The sequence below is a fragment of the Myxocyprinus asiaticus genome, chromosome 45, assembly GCF_019703515.2.
Source record: "Myxocyprinus asiaticus isolate MX2 ecotype Aquarium Trade chromosome 45, UBuf_Myxa_2, whole genome shotgun sequence".
Lineage (NCBI taxonomy): Eukaryota > Metazoa > Chordata > Actinopteri > Cypriniformes > Catostomidae > Myxocyprinus > Myxocyprinus asiaticus.
This window is the reverse complement of record NC_059388.1, coordinates 18,799,532-18,820,791: the sequence shown is the minus strand read 5'-3', so window position 1 is coordinate 18,820,791 and position 21,260 is coordinate 18,799,532. Positions and strand designations below refer to the sequence as shown.

The 21,260-nt window shown below is 37.6% G+C and overlaps 1 protein-coding gene across 1 annotated transcript in view; it reads right to left on the bottom strand.

Annotated features, from left to right (window-relative positions):
• Positions 1-7,358: 7,358 nt before the first annotated feature.
• Positions 7,359-21,260, bottom strand: part of LOC127435038 (plexin-B2-like) — a 160,504-nt gene continuing 146,602 nt past the window's right edge. The window contains exons 28-37 of the mRNA XM_051688169.1: positions 19,887-20,043; positions 18,504-18,604; positions 18,004-18,088; positions 17,633-17,784; positions 16,639-16,799; positions 10,674-10,821; positions 10,514-10,578; positions 10,350-10,425; positions 9,663-9,737; positions 7,359-9,557 (exon numbers count right to left, since the gene is read on the bottom strand). Of these exons, the coding sequence (XP_051544129.1) occupies positions 9,453-9,557; positions 9,663-9,737; positions 10,350-10,425; positions 10,514-10,578; positions 10,674-10,821; positions 16,639-16,799; positions 17,633-17,784; positions 18,004-18,088; positions 18,504-18,604; positions 19,887-20,043 (1,125 nt within the window). The 3' untranslated portion in view covers positions 7,359-9,452. The remainder of the gene's footprint in view (positions 9,558-9,662; positions 9,738-10,349; positions 10,426-10,513; positions 10,579-10,673; positions 10,822-16,638; positions 16,800-17,632; positions 17,785-18,003; positions 18,089-18,503; positions 18,605-19,886; positions 20,044-21,260) is intronic.

The following is a 21,260-nucleotide window of genomic DNA, read 5'->3' as shown; positions in this document are numbered from 1 at the left end:
ATCCGCTGACCCCGCTCTGTCATTTTACGTGGCCTACCACTTCGTGGCTGAGTTGCTGTCATTCCCAATCGCTTCCACTTTGTTATAATACCACTGACAGTTGACTGTGGAATATTTAGTAGCAAGGAAATTTAACGACTGGACTTGTTGCACAGGTGGTATCCTATCACAGTACCACGCTGGAATTCACTGAGCTCCTGAGAGCGGCTCATTCTTTCACAAATGTTTGTAGAAGCAGTCTGCATGCCTAGGTGCTTCATTTTATACACCTGTGGCCATGGAAGTGATTGGAACACCTGAATTCAATTATTTGGATGGGTGAGCGAATACTTTTGGCAATATAGTGTATGTATATTAATAGTGCATGTAAATGGCAGGCAAAGAAAAATACAAAATGGCTAAATCTCTACAGACCTATTAGACCATATGAAATTTCACATGGTCATAGCATTCTGTTAAACAATACATTGACTAAACAAAACTGATATAATTTAAATGACTCACCATTCTGAATCTAAAACTACAAGCTGTATCAAATTACAATCCATCTGTCTAAAAAGACAGAACAGAACAAATCTGAAATAAAGTATAAAGGTAAATTCCTAAAGGCACAAGCTTAATTTGTGGGAAATAGCACCATTTCATTCATTTCAAACACTGACAATTATACTAACAATTGCAGTGTTTGATAGCTGGACTAAGATCCTTACAGTGCAGTTCATTTTGATTAATGCCCATTTCTACCGTGCCTCTTAATTGGTTGTGTGCGAATATACCAACGTGAGATGACTCATACTGAAGCGGTGTTAAGATTTCCATTGTACTTCCCTGATTTTGTGCAAGAATAACTGAAGGAACAGAATGTTCACACATGTCTATGTCCAGTCAGAACTGAGACATACATCACTCTTGTCTTGAATAAAGTCCTCATCTCAAAAGACACGTCTCAAAAGACTCTTTAAGAGGTCCGCAGACCACACACACTCCCTTACCAGCAGTGTAAACAAACAACATTCATGAATATCATTTAGGTTTAATGGAAATCTAAGCACCAAGAATTGACTACACAAGAAGATACTGCAAGAATAGCACATTATATGTATTCTAACAACCCCAGTAACTTCGTAGAGCACAAATTTTCCGTAAAACAGCTACTCTAAAAGGTTTTGAGGGCAGGTTAGTATATACTTGATCTATATTAATCTACCGGTACTGGTTTTAAAGACTCCTGTGGACTGATATGTGATGTGTAAGATGTTTAGAGTGTGAATGATTCAGTCCTGACACACACATACAGATCTCCCATTCACAAAATGAACAACACATCAACTGTGTATTTGGAGAGCAGGCAGTTGTGAGTGGGAGAGAGACAGCTAGAAGACTAAATTCACATGAGATGAAATTAGCTTGTTTACAAAGCCCACACAAACACATACAAGATATACACTCTCTTACAAATAATTAAAACCAATTACCTGCAGCCGTGCTGGTAGCAGTGGAATTCCCACAGCCCATTTTTATTCTTGTAACCTAAAAGAGGGAATATGCAGAGGAATGACAAGGAGAGGGGATTGAGGGAAAAGGGAGCAAGAAATAGATGGAACAGGACAGAAAAGAGGAAGAGAGACAACACAGTAAAAGAAGGAAAACAGGACTACTGGAATGAGCAGGGAGAGAAAGAGTGGGGAAAAAGGAAAAGGAAAAGAGGGATGAGGATGCAGGAAGTATAGTTTGACAGCCAAGTCCGAGTGTGTGAGAGCTGCTACAGAGAGAGAGAGAGAGAGAGAGGGGAGGAGAGAAATGAAGGTTGTAAGAGGTATTCCTCCACCCTGGGTTACCCAGGTAACGAAGAGAGAGAGAGAGAGAGAGAGAGAGTGTTCAGGTATATATGGTTTACGAGGACTATTAGCACTATTCTAGATTATACATGTGTAATTATGCTATAAACCGAAAGGCTTGAAAATCATACTAAACAATGTTTTTTTGAAAATGTAAAAATGCAGAAAGTTTTCTGTGAGGGTTAGGTTTAGGGGTAGGGTTAGGGGATAGAATATATAGTTTGTACAGTATAAAATACATTATGGCTATGGATAGTCCTCGTAAACCACAAATAACAACATTCCCTTTAGATTACTTTCAGATTCACATAATTACTCTAAATATACAGTCATTCTAAGTAAAATGCATGCATGAAGCTTTTGAGTCCACTCTTTTCCCTCTTTTTTAAAATAAAAGGCAAGCAAGGCAGACATAATTAAAGTGTCTTGCATGTGAAAATGGTGAACAGCCAGATTGAAATGGACTGTATCTTATTAGCAGCACACTGAAAATGTCTTGGTATCCATGTTTCCCAGTCATTTGAGCAGGCAGGTAAAGACACAGTCTAATTATACATGCTATTGTAGGTAGAAACCAGTCTCTAGGAAGCTTACAGCACAGAATAAAGAAAAGACACAAGACAGTGAGATAATATTCAGAGTGGAAATGGTGCCTTGTGGGCCACATATAGAGCCACAGAAATGATAAAAGACACAGTGTGCACTGTTATCTGTTACCTAACTTTATTACAGATAGTGTGAAAGTAACTACTGATTAAAAAGCCCATCCTACAGTAAGATATTATTATTATTAGATATTAGTATTTGGGCCAGTTAAGTCACACATTAAAAATGTATGAATTTCATTGGATTCAATATAAGTATAAAACCAATTGGCATCTACAAACAAAGGATGCTAAACCTTTACTCAGAATTAACAGAAAGTGTAGTTCATCAGAGTAAAGGGAAAGTTTACCCAAAAATGAAAATTCTCCCATCATTTACTCACCCTCATGCCATCCCAGATGTGTATAACTTTCCTTCTTTTTTAGAATTTTTTTTTAGAAGAATATCTCAGCTCTGTAGGTCCACACAATGCAAGTGAATGGTGATCAGAATTCCATAAGCTCAAAAAAGATGATGAAGTCGGCATAAAAGTAATCCATAAGACAATAGAAAAGGTTTAATCTGTCTTCTCACGCGATCTAGTTGGTTTTGGGTGAGAACAGACCAAAATATAACTCCTTTTTCACTGTACATCTTGACATTGCAGCCTCTAAAATCTTTGTATTCAGCAGAAGAAAGAAAGTCATACACTTCTGGGATGTCATGAGGGTGAGTAAATGATGAGAGAATTTTCATTTTTGGGTGAACGATCCCTTTAATTATGGACATGTTCCACTAATGTCAATGTAAACAAACTTGTTTTTTTAAATGCATGAAATGGACAGACGCAATAACGTGTTCGGTGTGAAAGGTCCCTTATATTCACATTATGACACATCACTAGTTAGTTTCTCAAAGTTACCTTTCAAAAAGTAGCATTTTGATTCCATTGGTTGTAGGTACATATTCATTTAATCCCAAGCTTCGTTTGTTCTCTGTATCCTGATACTACTGAGTGAAAAACCACTCCAAAGATTCAGCGAGCTGTCCGAACGAATCGGATTGAATCGCGAATAGATACAGATCGTTTGCCAACTCGTTTCTTGCCAGTTCACTAAAAAGAACAGACTAGTTCACGCTAGCTCTGATTCTACACATCTGTCAGAAATATTTATTTTTTAAATTGGATTTCAAATCAGGCAAGAAATGGGCTGAAATCGTACGAGTCATATCAAGTGACTCACTGATTCTTGGTCTGTAATTATTCAGGCCATCCAACACTTCTGATGCATACATCTATAGCTATGTTGTTCCCCAACATTTGAAGCTGTTGGTCAACAAAGGATGCAATTTCAGCCTTATTTCATCTGCGCCAGAGCTGGTTCTTTTGTAGCTTTCTTTCTAAGGTCCGGAGGCTTATTTTGATATCATGTGATTCGTCCAACATTGCAAAAATTTCACGATTTGTGAATCCATGTCTGAAGTAGACCTCAATGATTGCATCCATTGTCATATTTGTTCTCTGTTGTAAGGGATATACAGTATATACATACATACATACATCACACACACACACACACACACACACACACACACACACACACACACACACACGGTGGCCACTTCTTAAAAAGCGATACCCCTGAATACTAACTCAATAATTTGAGATATTATGTCAATGGTAATCTTGGAATAATGCAATATTTTCTCGAAATATTGAAATATTCTTAAAATAATGAGATCTCAAAATATTGAGATATTATCTCAAAATAATGAGATCTCAAAATATTGAGATATTTCTCGAAATAAGATATTCTCTCAAAATATTTATATATTCTCTCAAAATAAGATATTCTCTCAAAATAATGATATCTCGAAATATAGAGATATTATCTCAAAATAATGACTTATGGGCTGGATTTTTTTATTTGACGTGGCAAAACGGGCTTCCATAGTAGAAACAACACACCTAAATAAATAAAGCCCAAGACAGCATCCTCTCTTTCATTTTTCCAGAAAAAAAAAAAAAAACTAATTTCACTCCGTATTCAGCCCAGTATGCTTTCAACTGGCCTTTTAACTGTTTTGTTGAGAACTACTTCCCTTTACAATTAAATGCAGATTAAAACTTCCTGAGAACGTTCCTGAGTCATCAGGCCAAAGTGCATTTATTCCGAGTCATGAGAAGGTAGAGGTTTAAAATGATTGTACTTTGCACTTTAGTTCCTGATTTCAGGAGAACATAATTAAAATTTTTCTCTCTGGAACACTTGTCCATCTTTCACCCCAGCAAGAATGGTTGTCATGCATCATTGACCAACAGAGGGCAGTATATTAACACTGTACATTAACAAGTGTTTACAAGCTCATTTTGAAAGGGGGAGGTAAACAAACATGGTATTGTCTGTCTTTTCGTGTAACCAGAAATATAAATAAACCACACAAAATGGAATAAGAGGTTTGAGATGCATAAACTGAGCAGGGGAATGCCTGAAAAGAGCTACAGAGAAAAGTTGACAAACAACCCAAGCGCACATCTAATCTAATGTCCTTTAGCTTGTTGTTCTCTGGTAAATGGCATCACAGGCTTGTCCTTATGCCAGAGTTAACCGACTTCTCTCCATGTTTTACTCATGGGGATGGGAAGTGATCAGTGTCCTAGTTTACTTTGCAAGCTACCAAGCCTCCAGGCAGGAAACAAGCACTAATGTGCACCACTTAAAAATAAACAAAAGTTCAGGGATGGAGGGTATGCTGGAGAAGAGAGAGCGAGATAAGGTTATGCATTTCCTCTTTTCCTTCAAGGCATGGAGGTAAATGGAAAGAGAATGTTGACCACAGATGTCAAGCGAGTTTTTTTTTTTTTTTTTTTTTGTATAACGATTTAAAGTCCAGTCTGTGCGTCATTCATCATTGACAGTAATGGCCTGGACAATCTAATGTCCATTCATGATCACATCTGTAGTAAATTCTCTGTAATGTGATGGCATCCTAATCTAGAATCTTTGTCCATTAGCCTCAGTCTCAAGACCAGTCATGATGCTTAAACAGCTTTAGCCTCTGACCATAATCTCACAGTTTGGTCTAATAGTTCCATCAACTGCCTGGCATTGCTTGGAAACAAACACTTAACATGTGGGCCATTCAACAAGCTCTGACTGCTGATTTATTAAGATATTAAGGGCATTAAAGTAATTGCCTTAACTTTGTTGTGACCAGCAGCGGAATTGTGTTGCAATTGTGGGGTTTCCCTCTTACATAAAACTCTGGGATTCCCCCGGTGTACTTCATTGCATATACAGTACTGTGCAAAAGTTTTAGGTACTTAAGATGTTTCACAAAAACATTTGTCTTAAGATGATTATTTATATCTTCAGCTTTATTGTGTCAATAGGAAAAATACATTTTAGACTCCCAAACCATTCCATTCCATCCATTACTTTTGCAAATAGAAAAGATTAGAATAGAAGAACAGGGAGCCATGCAGGAGATGGCATTGCCCCCTCAGAGCCCAATGAACATCAAGTCAGTCTTGGATTACATGAAGAGACAGAAGCAATTGAGACAGCCTAAATAGATAGAAGAACTGTGGTGAATTCTCCAAGAAGCTTGGAACATCCTATCTGCCAACAACCAAGAAAAACTGTGTCCAGGTGTACTTAGGAGAATTGGGGCTGTTTTAAAGGCAAAGGTGGTCACATCAAATATTGATTTAGTTTTTTTTTATGTTTACTGGACTTTGTATGATGTTAATTGATAAATGAAAACTATGGCAGTATTTTTTAAGACATCCTCACTATGCAACATTTTTCACATTGCCTAAAACTTTTGCACAGTACTGTACGTGAACATGAGGGGCCATCGACATCGACGGTAATATACATTATGCCAAAAAAGCTGGGGACTGACTTTAAATGAATTGAACATGGATTATTTGTACCCTATTTGTGACAAGTGGCAAAAAAAATAAATAAATAAAATAAAAAAATTAAAAAAAGAAATTATAAAAAATAAATAAATTGTATATATATAATAATTTTTGCAGCTATCAAAAATTTGTCAGTGTCCTCTTCACTTTTCCTTAATTTTCCCAAACATGTTTGGTTTCAGCATACCAAATTATTTATAAATCACTGTTGATTAAAATTCAAGTCAAATAGTCATCTTTTTAAACATTTTTTTTTTTTTTTTTGTCAAAAATACTTTCCTACTACCATTTATTTCAGTTTAAAAGTTTAGCAATTAGAAAAACGGAAGTGCACCTTTACAACATGGAAAATAACTTGCCAGAGGAATGTGTAGTTTTACCTTTTTTTCTGGTGCTATTTGTCTCTTTAAAGCCCTATACTGCATCAACACAGCAATCTAGAGTAGCAGGATCATTACTGGGATGCTGGCAGGCATCTCTCAATTTGACAACACTGGAGGGATGGCAGATTTCAGAACAGGGATTTAGAGTATAAATGTTCTATATATCCTCATTCAACAGACCAGCAGCTATAAGAAACACAAAACTGCTCCCTCTAAAGAAGTCATGAACAGATACTTATGTGAAGGGTAGTTCATATCAAAAACATTTGGGAATGCAACATGTCCTGCAGTGTGAAACTAAAACTATTTAAAAAAAAAATGGCTAATTCTTTATTATTATTATTATTATTATTATTATGCAGCTTTTTTGACCTTATATTAAGAAACTACATGCTTTTAAAATTAATTTGTGACACTGCAGGACTGAAATAAACAAGGCAAAAAGGGGATAAAAATGGCAAGAAACTTGAAAGAATGATCAGTACGCAGCAGCTATAAAACATACACTAATAGATTCATATACATTTTAACCTAAAATCTTGATTAAAAACAAAAAGCTCAAGAGCATGTTATGCATCAATTATGTGTTACTGATGTGTTATTACACAAAGACATAGAAACATCTAATGTTCCTATTGCAATTTTTAATGCAGACACAATCACCACACAATTCATAATTATTACTCGTATTCTTTAAGGCACTACTTGGTAAAGAAAGGCAAATGAGAAGCTTTACAATAAGCCACTGACACAGTAGTAGCTAGACAATGGATCACAAGTCAGCAGAGAGAAATGATAAGAGCAAAACTAGGAGAGACAGAGAGGAGCAATATGACAATTTGAACTTGGCAGTATGGCTATATTTACAGTTCAAAGGCATTTCCTGCTGTGTCCATCATGCTCAAAATGGGCAGTGCCAGCCACAGATTGGCAGCGATGCAACTTTGTCACATGCTTTATATCCGGAACCAAAGGCAACACAAGTTACTCACACTATAAAGAATACAGTCCTCATTTGCAGTCATTAGAGTGTGTAGTGTTTTGCACATTTAAGTCAGAATGTACAGGTAGGAAAAAAAAGTACCATTCAAAGATTAAAAAACAAAAAAATCTGTTAGATGACAGACTTACCATCAGCTGCCTTTCCCATCTTTTTTGTTATTACATTTTAAGCTAGATAATTTGATATGAAGCTGATTTAAACAACTTATAAAACAATAAAAACAACAGAAGCTATAATCAGTGGTTCCCAATCCTGTTTCTCAAGGCCCCCCAACACTACACATTTTGGATATTGCCCTAATCAAACACACCTGATTCAACTCATCAGCTCATTAGTGGAGACTCCAAGACCTGAATTGGCTATGTCAGAAAAGGGAGATATACAAAATGTGCAGTGTTGGGGGGCCTCCAGGTACAGGGTTGGGAACCACTCCTATAGTTTGTGATTGTGAATAGCTGAAGAAGAAAAAAAAAAAAAAAAAAAGATTTTAAACTTTGGTAAACTCTAAACCAAAAAGACCAAACTGTACATGTCTGTTAAAAATATCTGTAAAAACTAAAATTTTGTCATTTTCAACCTTATGTTGTTCCAAAACCTGCGTGGCTTTCTTCCGTGGAACACAAGACGCTGAAGCTGCTCTTTTTCCCATTGGCACAACATAAGGGTGAGTGTGACAAGTGACATTTTTTGGTGAAATACCCTTTTAAGAAAAGCAGTTAGCATTACAAACCTTAAACTAATCAGTCTTGTATTGTTGATTTAAAATACAAAATCATAACTGTGCCATAAAATGATTAGCCATGTGATGCAGCGCACATATACTGTTAAAGCAAAGATGGTACAAAATATATAAAATTGCAATTGCCATATCAGCACTTGAGACAGCAAAGCAAAGGGACATAAAAGCTTCCATGGTCTTTGTTATGAATGTCTCTGTGTCGTGGATCATATGTTTTTTGACGCTGTGTTTTGGACGTTGACATTCACTCAGAGATCATAACGTCTGTTCTTTCGCGCTGATATTTATAGTAGCTAAATTAGATACTGACTGTTTAACATTATTGTACACAATCACCAGTAAAAATACAAAACTTGGGAGGGACAAAAGAAGCCTGGCTTTGACATCAGCATCACGAACACCTATACAAAATGATAGTGGTACCATAGAACCCACAGGAAGTGACATCACTGCACAATAATGAGAGTGCCACTAAAAAATACACAGGAAAACAAAATAGTAGGCGTCCGCAGAAACAATAATTAATCTGTTTTGTTTTAAAGCCTCTTGCAGCCTTTAGTGTAAAAATAGATTTACATATAATACTATCATTTCATTTCATCTACAAGGAAGAATATACTGAACATCTGATTATTGGCACAGGAGAGAAAAATAAATGCTGGGTGTTTTTCATTGTGCAGGTGCTGATCTGAGAAGTACCATAGCGAGGTTTCATTCTTTTCTTCTCAAAGTTTCTCAAGTACCCCTCAGGTCAGAGTTCATATTGGTCCCTCAGAATCAAGAGTAAAATTAAATGCCACGTGGAGAGAGGAAAGGTCAGGGATAAGTCTGTGTGCTCCCTAGCTTCTTGTTCACATAATGGAGGCTCCATAACTTCAGTCATCCAGACGTTTTGTAGCCTAACGAAGTAATCTGTCTTTTGGATTTAGTGGCACCTCTGTCTACTTTCTCCCAAGCAAGTCTCAGCTTCTTGACATTAAAGATCAGTCACTTTATTCTCCAATGCAGCGGCGATCTGCTGCAGTCTGAGGGTCAGCTGTTTGCTCTGGGCAGCAGGGTCCTCTTCCAAAGACAAGATAATCTACAAACAACATGACAAGATGCAAAATTGAGAAAGACAGACTGGTGTTTGTCTACTTGCCATCTCTGAGCACAATCAAGACATATCATGTGTAATAACACCTACCCCATCAAAGTACTTGCTGGCATACTGGTAAAGCTGGTGTAATGCAACTTGAGTGTTCAACTTGTCTGTGTGAGACTGGAAAAGATTACTGGTTGTCAAACTGGTTGTCTTTAACACATATTAAAACAAGATTGTTACATGTTTTCAAGAAAATCTTAGTGGTGCTTGCACAAGCAAAACTCGCCGCCATGATGCTAGGGTGTTGAGGGTGGTTGCAGAGATATATTTTAGAACTCAGCATAAATAGAATTGTTTATATTCACATTTTTACCTAAGAATTCATTAATTTCAATTACTGTACTTTTCCAAGCCTGGACATCACTATTTAAAGGTCCCTGATTTCTGCAGGTGTTTCATGATCATAGGAACCCTATAAGGTGTTCTGTATTGCTAGTGTATTCTTGGTGGTTGCTTACTGCCCCATGTGAAAAAACTTTACCTTTTGTCCAAAGAAATAGCTTAGGTGTCTCTTTCAATGCAAGTCTATGGAATTTTTCCTATATTATCATCCTCCAGGCAAAAATCACTTGTGATTGCATCAAAAATTGAAGGCACATCTCTACTTAAGCCGCATAACATCCGCAGCATAAACAGTGCAGGACAGGATACGCACCAAAGATTATTTATAGGTTTAGCCAAATGAGCAAAAGTAATCTGAGCACTGTTAAAAACTAAACGAACACTTACACGTGAAACCTCCGCAAGGTGCGTGTTCATGTCCTGGTCACTGACTGGAACCATCTGACGGATGCCTTTGTAATAACTGAAGAGAGCAGAGGACAGACAGAATGTCATACTTTTGCTGTGGTTACACAAGCATGCTCACATTGATAAACACAAGAGACACCTACTCATCAACCATCTTCTTGTAAGTGGATATTTCCTTTGCATAAAGCAGCTTGTTGCTTGGGGATTCCTGTGAAGCAGAGGTGATGAGAGAGAGAACATGAAAAAAAGCTAATATGAAATCAAAGGACTGATGATCTACATCTTCAAGCCTTGGTTGCTCACCCGGGTCAGTTTGTGCTCAGACTTGGTGCAGGCATCCATGAAGGTCTGGGCGATGACAGATAAAGAGGCGTCCACCACCTCCGTCACATGGACGTCAAAGATGAAGTGAGGGTTTTTCAGAATGTTCACCCAGAACCGCAGAGGCAGACTGCAAAAACACAGAGACACTTACATTTTTGCTCTTGGCAAATGAATTCTGACCAAATGACTTACCATGGATGTAAATTTGTAAATTGGCATAATTTGTAGGGCTGCAACACCTACCAAGCAAAATCGATTATTGAAAATAATGACTTCCAGTTCCGCCATGTAGTGGATAAATGCGTGGTGTCAGCGGTCTGAATTATTTTTCATAATTTTTTTGCATAACACCTTATTTTGGACAGTTTAATTTACTATGTGTCATTTTATCGCCTGGTAACCTGATCCTAATGAGTAAAGGTACGCGAACTGGCGGTAAACATAACTCTCAAACCAAGGTGTCTCACCCTGGGCAAGACCGCGGCAAGATGTCGGACGACGTTTCTACCCCGCTAACGACTGACACATGACTGTCAAACTACCACGCTGCTGAATTTGTCTTTGGAGTCCCTTCGCTCTTCTATTGGGACTACCTTGGCGACTCAAGCGACTACTATCACTGATATGGAGACTAGTCTCAATGACCACAGTGACAGGATAGCTCATCTTGAACAGGAGGTCTCAACTCTTCAGTCGAAGTTGGTGTCGGTGACGGAGAATGCCTTTTTAAGATCTAACCTGGCAGACCATGTGTCGCGTTCGAAACGGCAGAATATTCGCGTGGTTGGTCTTCCTGAGGATATTGAAGGATGCCAGGCAGTTCATGACTGACTTTTTTGCCGAAGTTCTCGGCAACGTCCTTTCTGCCCCACCGGAGCTTGACCAAGCTCATCGCAGCCCGAGACCCCAACCTCGCCATGGTCAAAATCCCCGCCTGGTAATAGTGAGATTTCACCATTACATTGAGAAGTTGTGCTTACATGGGCGAGGGCCACAAAAGAGATCTTGTTCAAGGGACACAGACTCAAATTCTACGAAGACTTCTGCACTTCAGTGGCAAAAAGGAGAGCTTCGTTCAACAATGTTAAGGGCCTGCTGTACAAGCAAGGTGTTCGTTATGGCATGATTTACCTGGCAGGATTCCGTGTGTCGTAGAATGGTGCAGAGCATCATTTCAACTCCCCTGAAGCTGAAGAGCGATTCTACCACCAAAACTTTGATGACTAATGAGCTGGATTTTGTTGGATAATGTATCTGAGAGACTCTTCTTGGGGTAGTTCTTTTGGATAGTTACGGTAGGTATGAACACTGCTTCGGACTACAACCTTTTTTTTTTCTTTTTCTTTGCCGGTGAGTAACTATCTTGTATCATATAATCTTAATGTGTGGGTCTTTTAGCAAGTGGTGGATACCTTTTTTAAAAGACAATCACATTTATGATTATTTGAGTACTTATTATTTGATAGACTTCGAATAACCACTAACGTTAGCCTTCATGTCTTTGCCCAACTTGCTGATATAGTTTTTCCTCTCTCTCTCTTTCGCTCTCTTTTCTTGCTTTGTATTAATGTGGGGTAAATTCTTCAAGCTTGTTGGAGTCGACTCCACTAATTAATCAGTTGTGTTAAGGTTTTTCTGGCCACTCACCATGTTCAGATAGATGAGTATCAGAACAAGTGACCTCTATTTGTTCCTTTTAAATTCACATTTTTCAATTTTTTTTTTTTTTGTGTTGGATGTTCTGGGGTTGTGTTTGATGGAGGATTTTTATTTGGTTTCTATTTTTACTTATGTATGCATGTATGTATTTTTTTTTCCCTCAATTTCACTGGCTTTTCCTTTTATATGTTTTAATGGTTAAGCCCTCTGCTAACTTTAAGGGGGTGGTTGAACACAACATTAGAATCGTTACATGGAATGTATGTGGGTTGGGCGGATAAATTAAATGTTCCAAAGTTTTCTCTCACCTAAAGACACTATCTTCCAATATTGCATTTCTCCAGGAGACACACCTGCGTATAGGTGACCATACTAGATTGCACAAACCATGGATTGGTCAGGTGTATCATTCCAGTTTTAATAGTAAATCCAGAGGTACAGCAATCCTGATACATAAGAGTCATGTTTTTGGCAGGGCAATTCATTTCTGATCCTGAGGGACACTTTGTAATAGTCAGTGGTATTCTTTTTCAAAGTTTTAGTAAATGTCTATGCCCCAAACTGGGACAGTACTTTCATGTCCATGCTTTTCTCAAAGATTCCAAACCTCGAAACTCATCTTATTTTTGGAGGGGACCTTAACTGCGTTGTTAATAATAATCTTGATAAATCACTGTCTAAATCAGGTACATCTTCAGCTATGTCTAGGTCCTTAATTACACTCATGAATCAAATAGGTTGTGTTGAACCCTGGTGTAATTTTCCACCAATACGATAAAGTATTTTTTTTATTTTTTTTTTTTTTTTATAAAAGAGTACATCATGTTTACTCTCGTATTGATTCATTTTTCCTTGATAAAGCTCTTCTTTCTTCTGTCATTTCCTCAGATTACTCTGCTATCGTTATTTCTGATCATGCCCCGCATTTGTTAGACAACTCTTGGTCAGCCCCAGTGGAAATATGATTCAGGGTTACTTGCCAGAACTGACTTCTGTCAATTTTTTTTCCAAAAACATAGACTTTTTCATTGATATTAACAAAACAGGAGCTTTCTCTGCCATTTAAATCCTTCATTTGTGGTAGGATTATTTCATATAGTGCCCATCTAGTTAAGATGAGGAAAACTCAGCAGCAAGAGCTTATCAGCTCCATCTTGGAGGTGGATAGTCAGTATTCTTGCGTGACCAATCCTGAACTTAAACTGCAATGTCTAAAGTTGCAAACTCAATTTGATTTGCTCAACACATAAAGCAGAATACTTGCTTAAAAGAACTAAAGCCACCTACTATGAACATGGGGACAGAGTGGGCCGTCTTCTTGCATCCCACTTTATAACACCGATATATGATAACTCCTCAGACAAGCTTGTTACTAACCCTCACAAAATTAATTCAGTTTTTTCCTACTTTTACTCCAAGCTTTACACTTCTCAACCACCCTCAGACTCATCAATAATGGATACATTTTTCCACAATTTAAGCATACCTACTGTTAATACAAACATGGCGGAGACTTTGGACGATCCTCTCAGGTTAGACGAAATCACCACTTGTATTGGTCTCATGCAGAGTAATAAGGCACCTGGGCCAGACGATTTTCCTTTAGACTTTTATAAAATAAAATCTCAGCTCAAATAGCCCCCTTACTTTTTATAGGTTTAATGATTCACTGGAGCAGGGCTTTCTCCCAGCCTCTTTGAATCAAGCATCCATTTCCCTTTTATAAAAAAAAAACAAAAAAAAAAACTAAACTTTATGTAGTAGTTATACGCCCATCAGTTTATTGAATGTAGACATAATCTTAGCAAAGGTGTTGGCAAGACGCATAGATGCATGTCTGCCTGATATTATATCTGATGACCAGACAGGGTTTATCACTGGGTGTCATCCAACACCCAGCGATTGCTGAATATAATTTTTAATCCATCTGCTTCTGCGTAGAATGTAATTATTTATTTACTGTTTTGGAAAAATTTGGTGTTGGGCCAAATATTATCTCATGGATTCACCTTCTATACTCCGCTCCCTCTGCAAGTGTTAGAGCCAGTTCTGAAAGTTCGCCATACTTCCCCCTCACCCATGGGACATGGCAGGGATCCCCTTTTTCTCGTCTGCTTTTTGCTCTGGCCATAGAGCCACTTTTATTACCTTATAATCATCCCTATTAATATCTGGTATTCATAGGGGAGGCATAGAACATCGTGTTTCTCTATATGCAGTTTCACCATTTGGGTGTAAACATTTCACACTCTCTCAATTCTCTTTTTGGGAATAATTTCACAAAATTGGTTGAACAAATTAAACTTGATTTAAAACGTTGGGACAGCCTACCCTTTCTCTGGTAGGGAGGGTGGAGACTATCAAAATGAATGTTTTGCCACGGCTCTTTTTTCTTTTTCTCCCTAAATCCTTTAAGTGTCTTGATAAAATAATTTCCTCATTTATTTGGGCAGGTAAGTTTCCCAAGGTGCATAAAACTATACTTTATCGACATAAACGTGCTGGTGGTTTGGCTCTGCCAGATTTACTATTTTATTTCTGGTCCACTAATATTTATAAGATTTTCATATGGTGTAATGCTCCTGATGTTAACTGGTGTACTCTAGATACTTTTTCTTGCATTTGTTCTTCCCTACCAGCATTAGTTTTTGCTCCGCTGTCTCTGTGTCCCTCCAGCTACACTAGAAATCCCATTGTTCTGTCAAGATGGAAAATTTGGAAACAATTTCGGCAACATTTTAGGTTGGAATCACTCTCCGTCCTTCCTATTTGCAATAATCACTTGTTTTTACCCTCTGTTATTGATGGAGAGATAAGGGCATTGTTTGTTTTTCAGATCTTTTTATTGATAATTATTTTGCTACTTTTAATGACCTTATTTCCAAATATCATTTACATACTACAGACTTATACAGGTACTTCCAGCTTCGTAATTTTGCTAGGACTCATTTCTCCAACTTCCCCCAGATACCAGAAAAATCTCTGCTTGAGAATATATTGACAGCCCCTATAGCTGGTAGCCTTATCTCATCTATTTATGATGTTTCTTTCATCTAGAAGAGTTGAAACTCAGTTTCTCTGAAGAGCTGTGAACTGAGTTAATTTTACCTCCGCATGTGCTCGGTTAAGCTTGATTTAACTCAAAATTTTGCACCAAACTCACTTTACTAAAGCCAGACTTCATAAATTGTTTCCAGGAACTGATGACTCTTGTATCAGATGCTCTTTTTCCCCTGCCGACCACACCCACACATTAAACAGCTGCCCAAAATTGCCTTCATATTGGGCTTCTTTATTTTTTTACTTTCTTTCAGGTGCTTTGCATATCTCCATGTCCTATGGTTGCCATCTTTGGTGCATCTCCTTTATCAGCCCTTTTCACAAAAATAGCTAGACGATGCATTTTGTTGCTCTGGAAGTGTCTAATTCCACCCCCTACCACCTCCTGGTTAAAGGAACTTATGTCGTTCCTTTCCCTAGAAAAATTAAAATACACTAATCTGGGCTCAACTGATAGGTTCTACAAGACTTGGAACTCCATTCTTTTTTTCTATGATTCTATGACCTCATTAGATACTGATACATTTTGATTTATGCATCTATGTCTGTGTGTGTATGCATGTATATTTTTATGTATATGTATATTTGTACGTATATATATATACACACACACACACACACACACACACACACACACACACACAAAGTCAAACATGTAAAATGATTGACAGGCAGAGAGCATTTCTGCATGGCCAAAAAAAAAAAGGGTTCCTGTGTCAGGAAATTCACAGGACAGTTTGTGCAAAGTGCCATCTTATTTTAACCAATGTTTTAAAGATTTTTTTTTGTTTGAACTAAGGTTTGTTCTATCCTCATTTCTCCATTAAGAGCTGTTTTTTAATTTCTTGCTCTGATGCCTTATATCAGTAGCACCTCAATCAATCAAAGAGCATCTGAGCTCAGAAAAAGTTCTCAGAGTTTAGAGTGAGATTTTAATAATACAATGTTCTAGCGTCCCAAATGGGGATGGTGAGCTGAAATCAATCCATACTGAGTCAATACAAAGTCCCTTTGTCTTGACTCAGAACAAATCCTCAAAACAAATCAAAACCTTGTTCGTGACTCATCCAGCAGTCATGGTTCTTCTGCAAAATAATATCAAGGGCAATTTAATGAGCAGCTGATGACAGCAGATGGGAGAGGGGATGGAACACAGAAGTGTGCACTTCAAGTGTGCTGTCTGTCGTGCTGTCTGTCTGTCTATCTATCTGAAAGTGTTTCATACCTGTTGGTTTTCCATATGTGAATGGTCTCATCATCAACGTTGTCATGTTTTAGCGCTTGTTCGTCTAAAAAGTCAAAGAAATATTTGACTGCAGGAGGAACCACGGTACCAGAACACAACACACTGCTGAAGAAATCATCCACAAACTGCTGCAGTGTGCCCTGTAACACAAAAACACACACACAACATTAAATCATTTTCCAATTCACCTAAAAATAAGCCAGAACTTGGGGTGCGAATTTGCCACCAAAATTGACAAAAATGCCCCAGATGTTTAAAATATGGGGTTTAAACCCCCAGTAATATACACTAACTGGGCATTTTATTAGGAACACCTGTACACCTACTTATTCATGCGATTATCTAATCAGTCAATCGTGTGGCAGCAGTGCAATGCATAAAATCATGCAGATATGGGTCAGGAGCTTCAGTTAATGTTCACATCAATCATCAGAATGGAGAAAAAATGTGATCTCAGTGATTTCGATCATGGCATGATTGTTGGTGCCAGATGGGCTGGTTTGAGTATTTCTGTAACTTCTGATCTCTTGGGTTTTTCATGCACAACAGTCTCTAGTGTTTACTCCGAATGGTGCCAAAAACAAAAAAACATCCAGTGAGCAGCAGTTCTGCGGATGGAAATGCCTTTTGATGAGAGAGGTCAATGGAGAATGGCCAGACTGGTCTGAGCTGACAGAAAGGCTGCAGTAACTCAGATAACCACTCTGTACAATTGTAGTGAGCAGAATAGCATCTCAGAATGCACAACATGTCAAACCTTGAGGTGGATGGGCTACAACAGCAGAAAACCATGTCTGGCACTTTATTAGGACCATAGTGTTCCTAATAAAGTGCTCAGTGAGTGTATATTGGCTCTTAATAAAATAGTTAGATTCTGGCACTGACTGAAGCCAATTCCATTTAAATACTCCTATACTTGCGAAATCTGAATGGTTCAGAAATAGAAACAAAACATATTTTCCATATAATGTACCTTCATAGAGAGCAGTCTGGTCAGGTAGATCTCAGTGATGGCTTTTGTGGTGGCCTTGTCTTTCATACTACCTCTCTTTGATTTAACTTCATCCAGTTCATCTGCAGGTCTGACCAGATGAAATACTTTATCATCCTCCAGCAAAGCATTTTCTGTGAAACACAAAACAAGCACATTTGAAGGTCTGCTTATTCATCCTTTCTTAGAAACCTTCAATTTGTTCATTCTGTGTCTTTATATCATTAAGGACTGTCAATTTGTTTTTACTATTAAGGAACATTAATGACAAGCCATGCACTGGTCTAAACAGAAACAAAATTGGATAATTGGTTAACAGTTTTAACACTCTGGTGTAAATGAAAGCCACTAACTCTCTTCGTGGTTGTCTTGGTGCTGGTAAAAAGACTGCTGAGTGTGCAGAACTCTGGACAATACCAGTGTGGCACCGTCTCTCACCTAATACACACACACACACACACACACACAAACACAAAATAAATAACACTATCAGTCAACACAGAAACATATCAATCAAATAATTGGGCTTACAAATAATTTAACATACTTAAATAATCTATTTCATATTTAATTTTGTAAAAAGATGAAATTAAAGTCTATTTTCTTAAGGTTAGTAGTAGTGTGCCATCCAAGACAACATTATCAATGGAAAATTTTGAAAAGTTTTCTTTTGTATGGATTTTCTTTGTATGGAAAATAGCTCTGTGAAGATTCTTTAATATTCTCATTCTCTATTCATCTGGAGAAAAAAATAAATAAAATCAACAGCATACAGGTTTGGAACAACATAAGGATGAGTAAATAATGACAGCATTTTCATTTTCGAGGTAAACTGCTTTAAGCCAACACTCACATTGTAATGGGCCAGCGTGTTAAGCCGTTTCCACCTCCCCTCATTTTGTGATGTCAAGTCCAAATCGGACAGGATCTGCCCTGTAGATCCGGGGCGCCACTCTGTGGCAGGAAGAGAAAGTACATCTTTAACCATCCATCAACAACAACAAAAAAAGACACAAACTTTAGACATATTACACTTGACAACTTGAGATTCCCTAAAGTCCTTCCTTTAAGCAGACTCTGTCTGATGGATGATGTGAGAACAACTCATTATGAACAGCAGGAGTACAGACCAACAGGAGCCAGATCCTACCATTAATCAAACCACTATCTGTTCAGAGCCGGGATGAGGCCAACTTCTTCCTTCACTTAATTTAAATGCAGCATGTTGTTTATGAAAAGAGCTATTTATGCGTATTACTTTCATAAAGTTGGAGACTTTATCCATCCATGTCAAGAACACAGCAGTGCATCTTGTCTCCAACCAACCAAAGAGGGCCTCAATGAATAAGCGACACCCAAGGAGGTCTATAATACCTGGATAAAGCTTACCATTAGCATTCCCATTAATTTCAATGGCAGTTGCCCAGTTCTCTTACTCCCTTTTCTATACTTTTTTACATTTTCAATTCTCCTCTGGCTTCTGCACTACTCTGGTTTGGTTTACTCCTGAAATCCGCAATTGCAGTATTGCTTATATTGTTTTACACCTGTAAAAAAAGGGATAGTTCACCCAAAAATCAAACAATGCAAGTGAATGGTGATCAGAACTTCGAAGCTCCAAAAAGCACATAAAGGCAGCATAAAAGTAATCCATATGACTCCAGTGGTTAAATCCGTATCTTCTGAAGTGATAGGTGTGGGTGAGAAGCAAATCAGTATTTAAGTCCTTTTTTTTTTTTTTTTTTTACTATAAATTCTCCTCCCTGCCCAGTAGGTGGTGATATGCACAAAGTTGCCAAAATCGGCAAAAAATAAATAAATAAAAAGTGAAAGTGAACATTTAAAGTAAAAAAAGACTTAAACATTGATCTGTTTCGAACTCACACCTATCATATCGCTTCTGAAGATATGGACTAAACCACTAGAGTCATATGGATTACTTTTATGCTGCCTTTTTGTGCTTTTTGGACCTTCAAAGTTCTGGTCACCATTCACTTGCATTATGTGGACCTACAGAGCTGAAATATTCTTTTAAAAATATTCATTTGTTTTCTGCAAAAGAAAGAAAGTCATACACATCTGGGATGGCATGAGGGTGAGTAAATTGAGAGAATTTTTATTCCTTTGGAAAAAAACGTCTGCCAAATGTTGAAAAATTTACATATGGTAATAAATCATGTGCGAAGTGGTGGGGAAATATAAATAACTGCAGCAGATTATGTAGATGATGTCTAACCCAGAGCGACGCTGTCCACCGTTGGTCTCTGTGAGTATGGCAGATTCCTGTACACCTGCTCGATGATCTTCTCCTTCACCTGGGAGATGGTGTCACAGTTCAGCACTTTGACAGGGGTCACGTCAGGACCCTCACCGTGAACCAGCACCTGAAGGGTCTAGAAAGATTAAACAGTCTTCAATCAACTGATTCCAAATGGACCAATGTTAATCATCAAATAAACAATTAGAATTACACATTTAAAATGCCAAATAAAGACCATGGACTTGAATAGAGAATAGGAATATGATATTAGCGTGTTGTGGGAGGCTGCCAGAGTGTAGCTATGCGGTTGCTAAGGAGTTCTGAGTGGCTGCTAGGTGGACACTTACTGCCCCAAGTTTAAAAAGAGCCCAACATCATTTCTTTATGATATCCTAGTTTGAAGATATGGCTCAGGCCTCTACTTCAATATAAGTCTATGGGATTTTTTTCACCCATTTTGTTGTCTGCCAGATGAAGATCGCAAGCCTGATTGCTTAGAAAAGTAACAGAACATCTCTGCTCAACAAGCCACACGATTTGAGGTATTCATTCAAGAGCATGGAAGTTTAATACTTAGTTATTAAAACCCTAAATCTATGTATAAGCAATGCCTTAGCAAGCACTAATAAAAAGTTAATTTTAAAGGTTAAAATGTAATACAAACATTTCTGCTAGAATATTGCGGTAAGATTCACTTTGTAGATATTAGTAAACCGATACACAGCATCCCTGCCACACACATCAGAAATGTCAACCTTTTAAAATAAAAATCTTCTTAAAGGGATAGTTGACCCAAAAAGGAAAGTTCTCTCATCATTTACTCACCCTCATGCCATCCCAGATGTGTATGACTTACATTCTTCTTCTAGAAGATTTTTTGAAGAATATTTCAGCTCTGTTGGTCCATACAATGCAAGTGAATGGGTACCAAAACTTTGAAGCTCCAAAATGCACATAAAGGCAGCATAAAAGTATATATGATATGATAGGTGTGGGTGAGAAACAGATCAATATTTAAATTCTTTTTTTAATATAAATTCTTCTCCCTGCACAGTAGGTGGCGATATGCACAAAGAATGTGAATAGCCAAAAAAAAAAAAAAAAAAAAAGAAGAATGTGAAAGTGAAAGTGGAGATTGATAGAAAAAAGACAAATATTGATTTGTTTCTCAACCACATTTATAATATTGCTTTTGAAGATATGGATTTAACCACTGAATTCTTATGGATTACTTTTATGCAGCTTTTATGTCCTTTTGGAGCCTGTTGGTACCCATTCACTTGCATTGTGAGGTCCTACAGAGCTGAAATATTCTTCTAAATATCTTTTTTTGTGTTCAGCAGAAGAAAG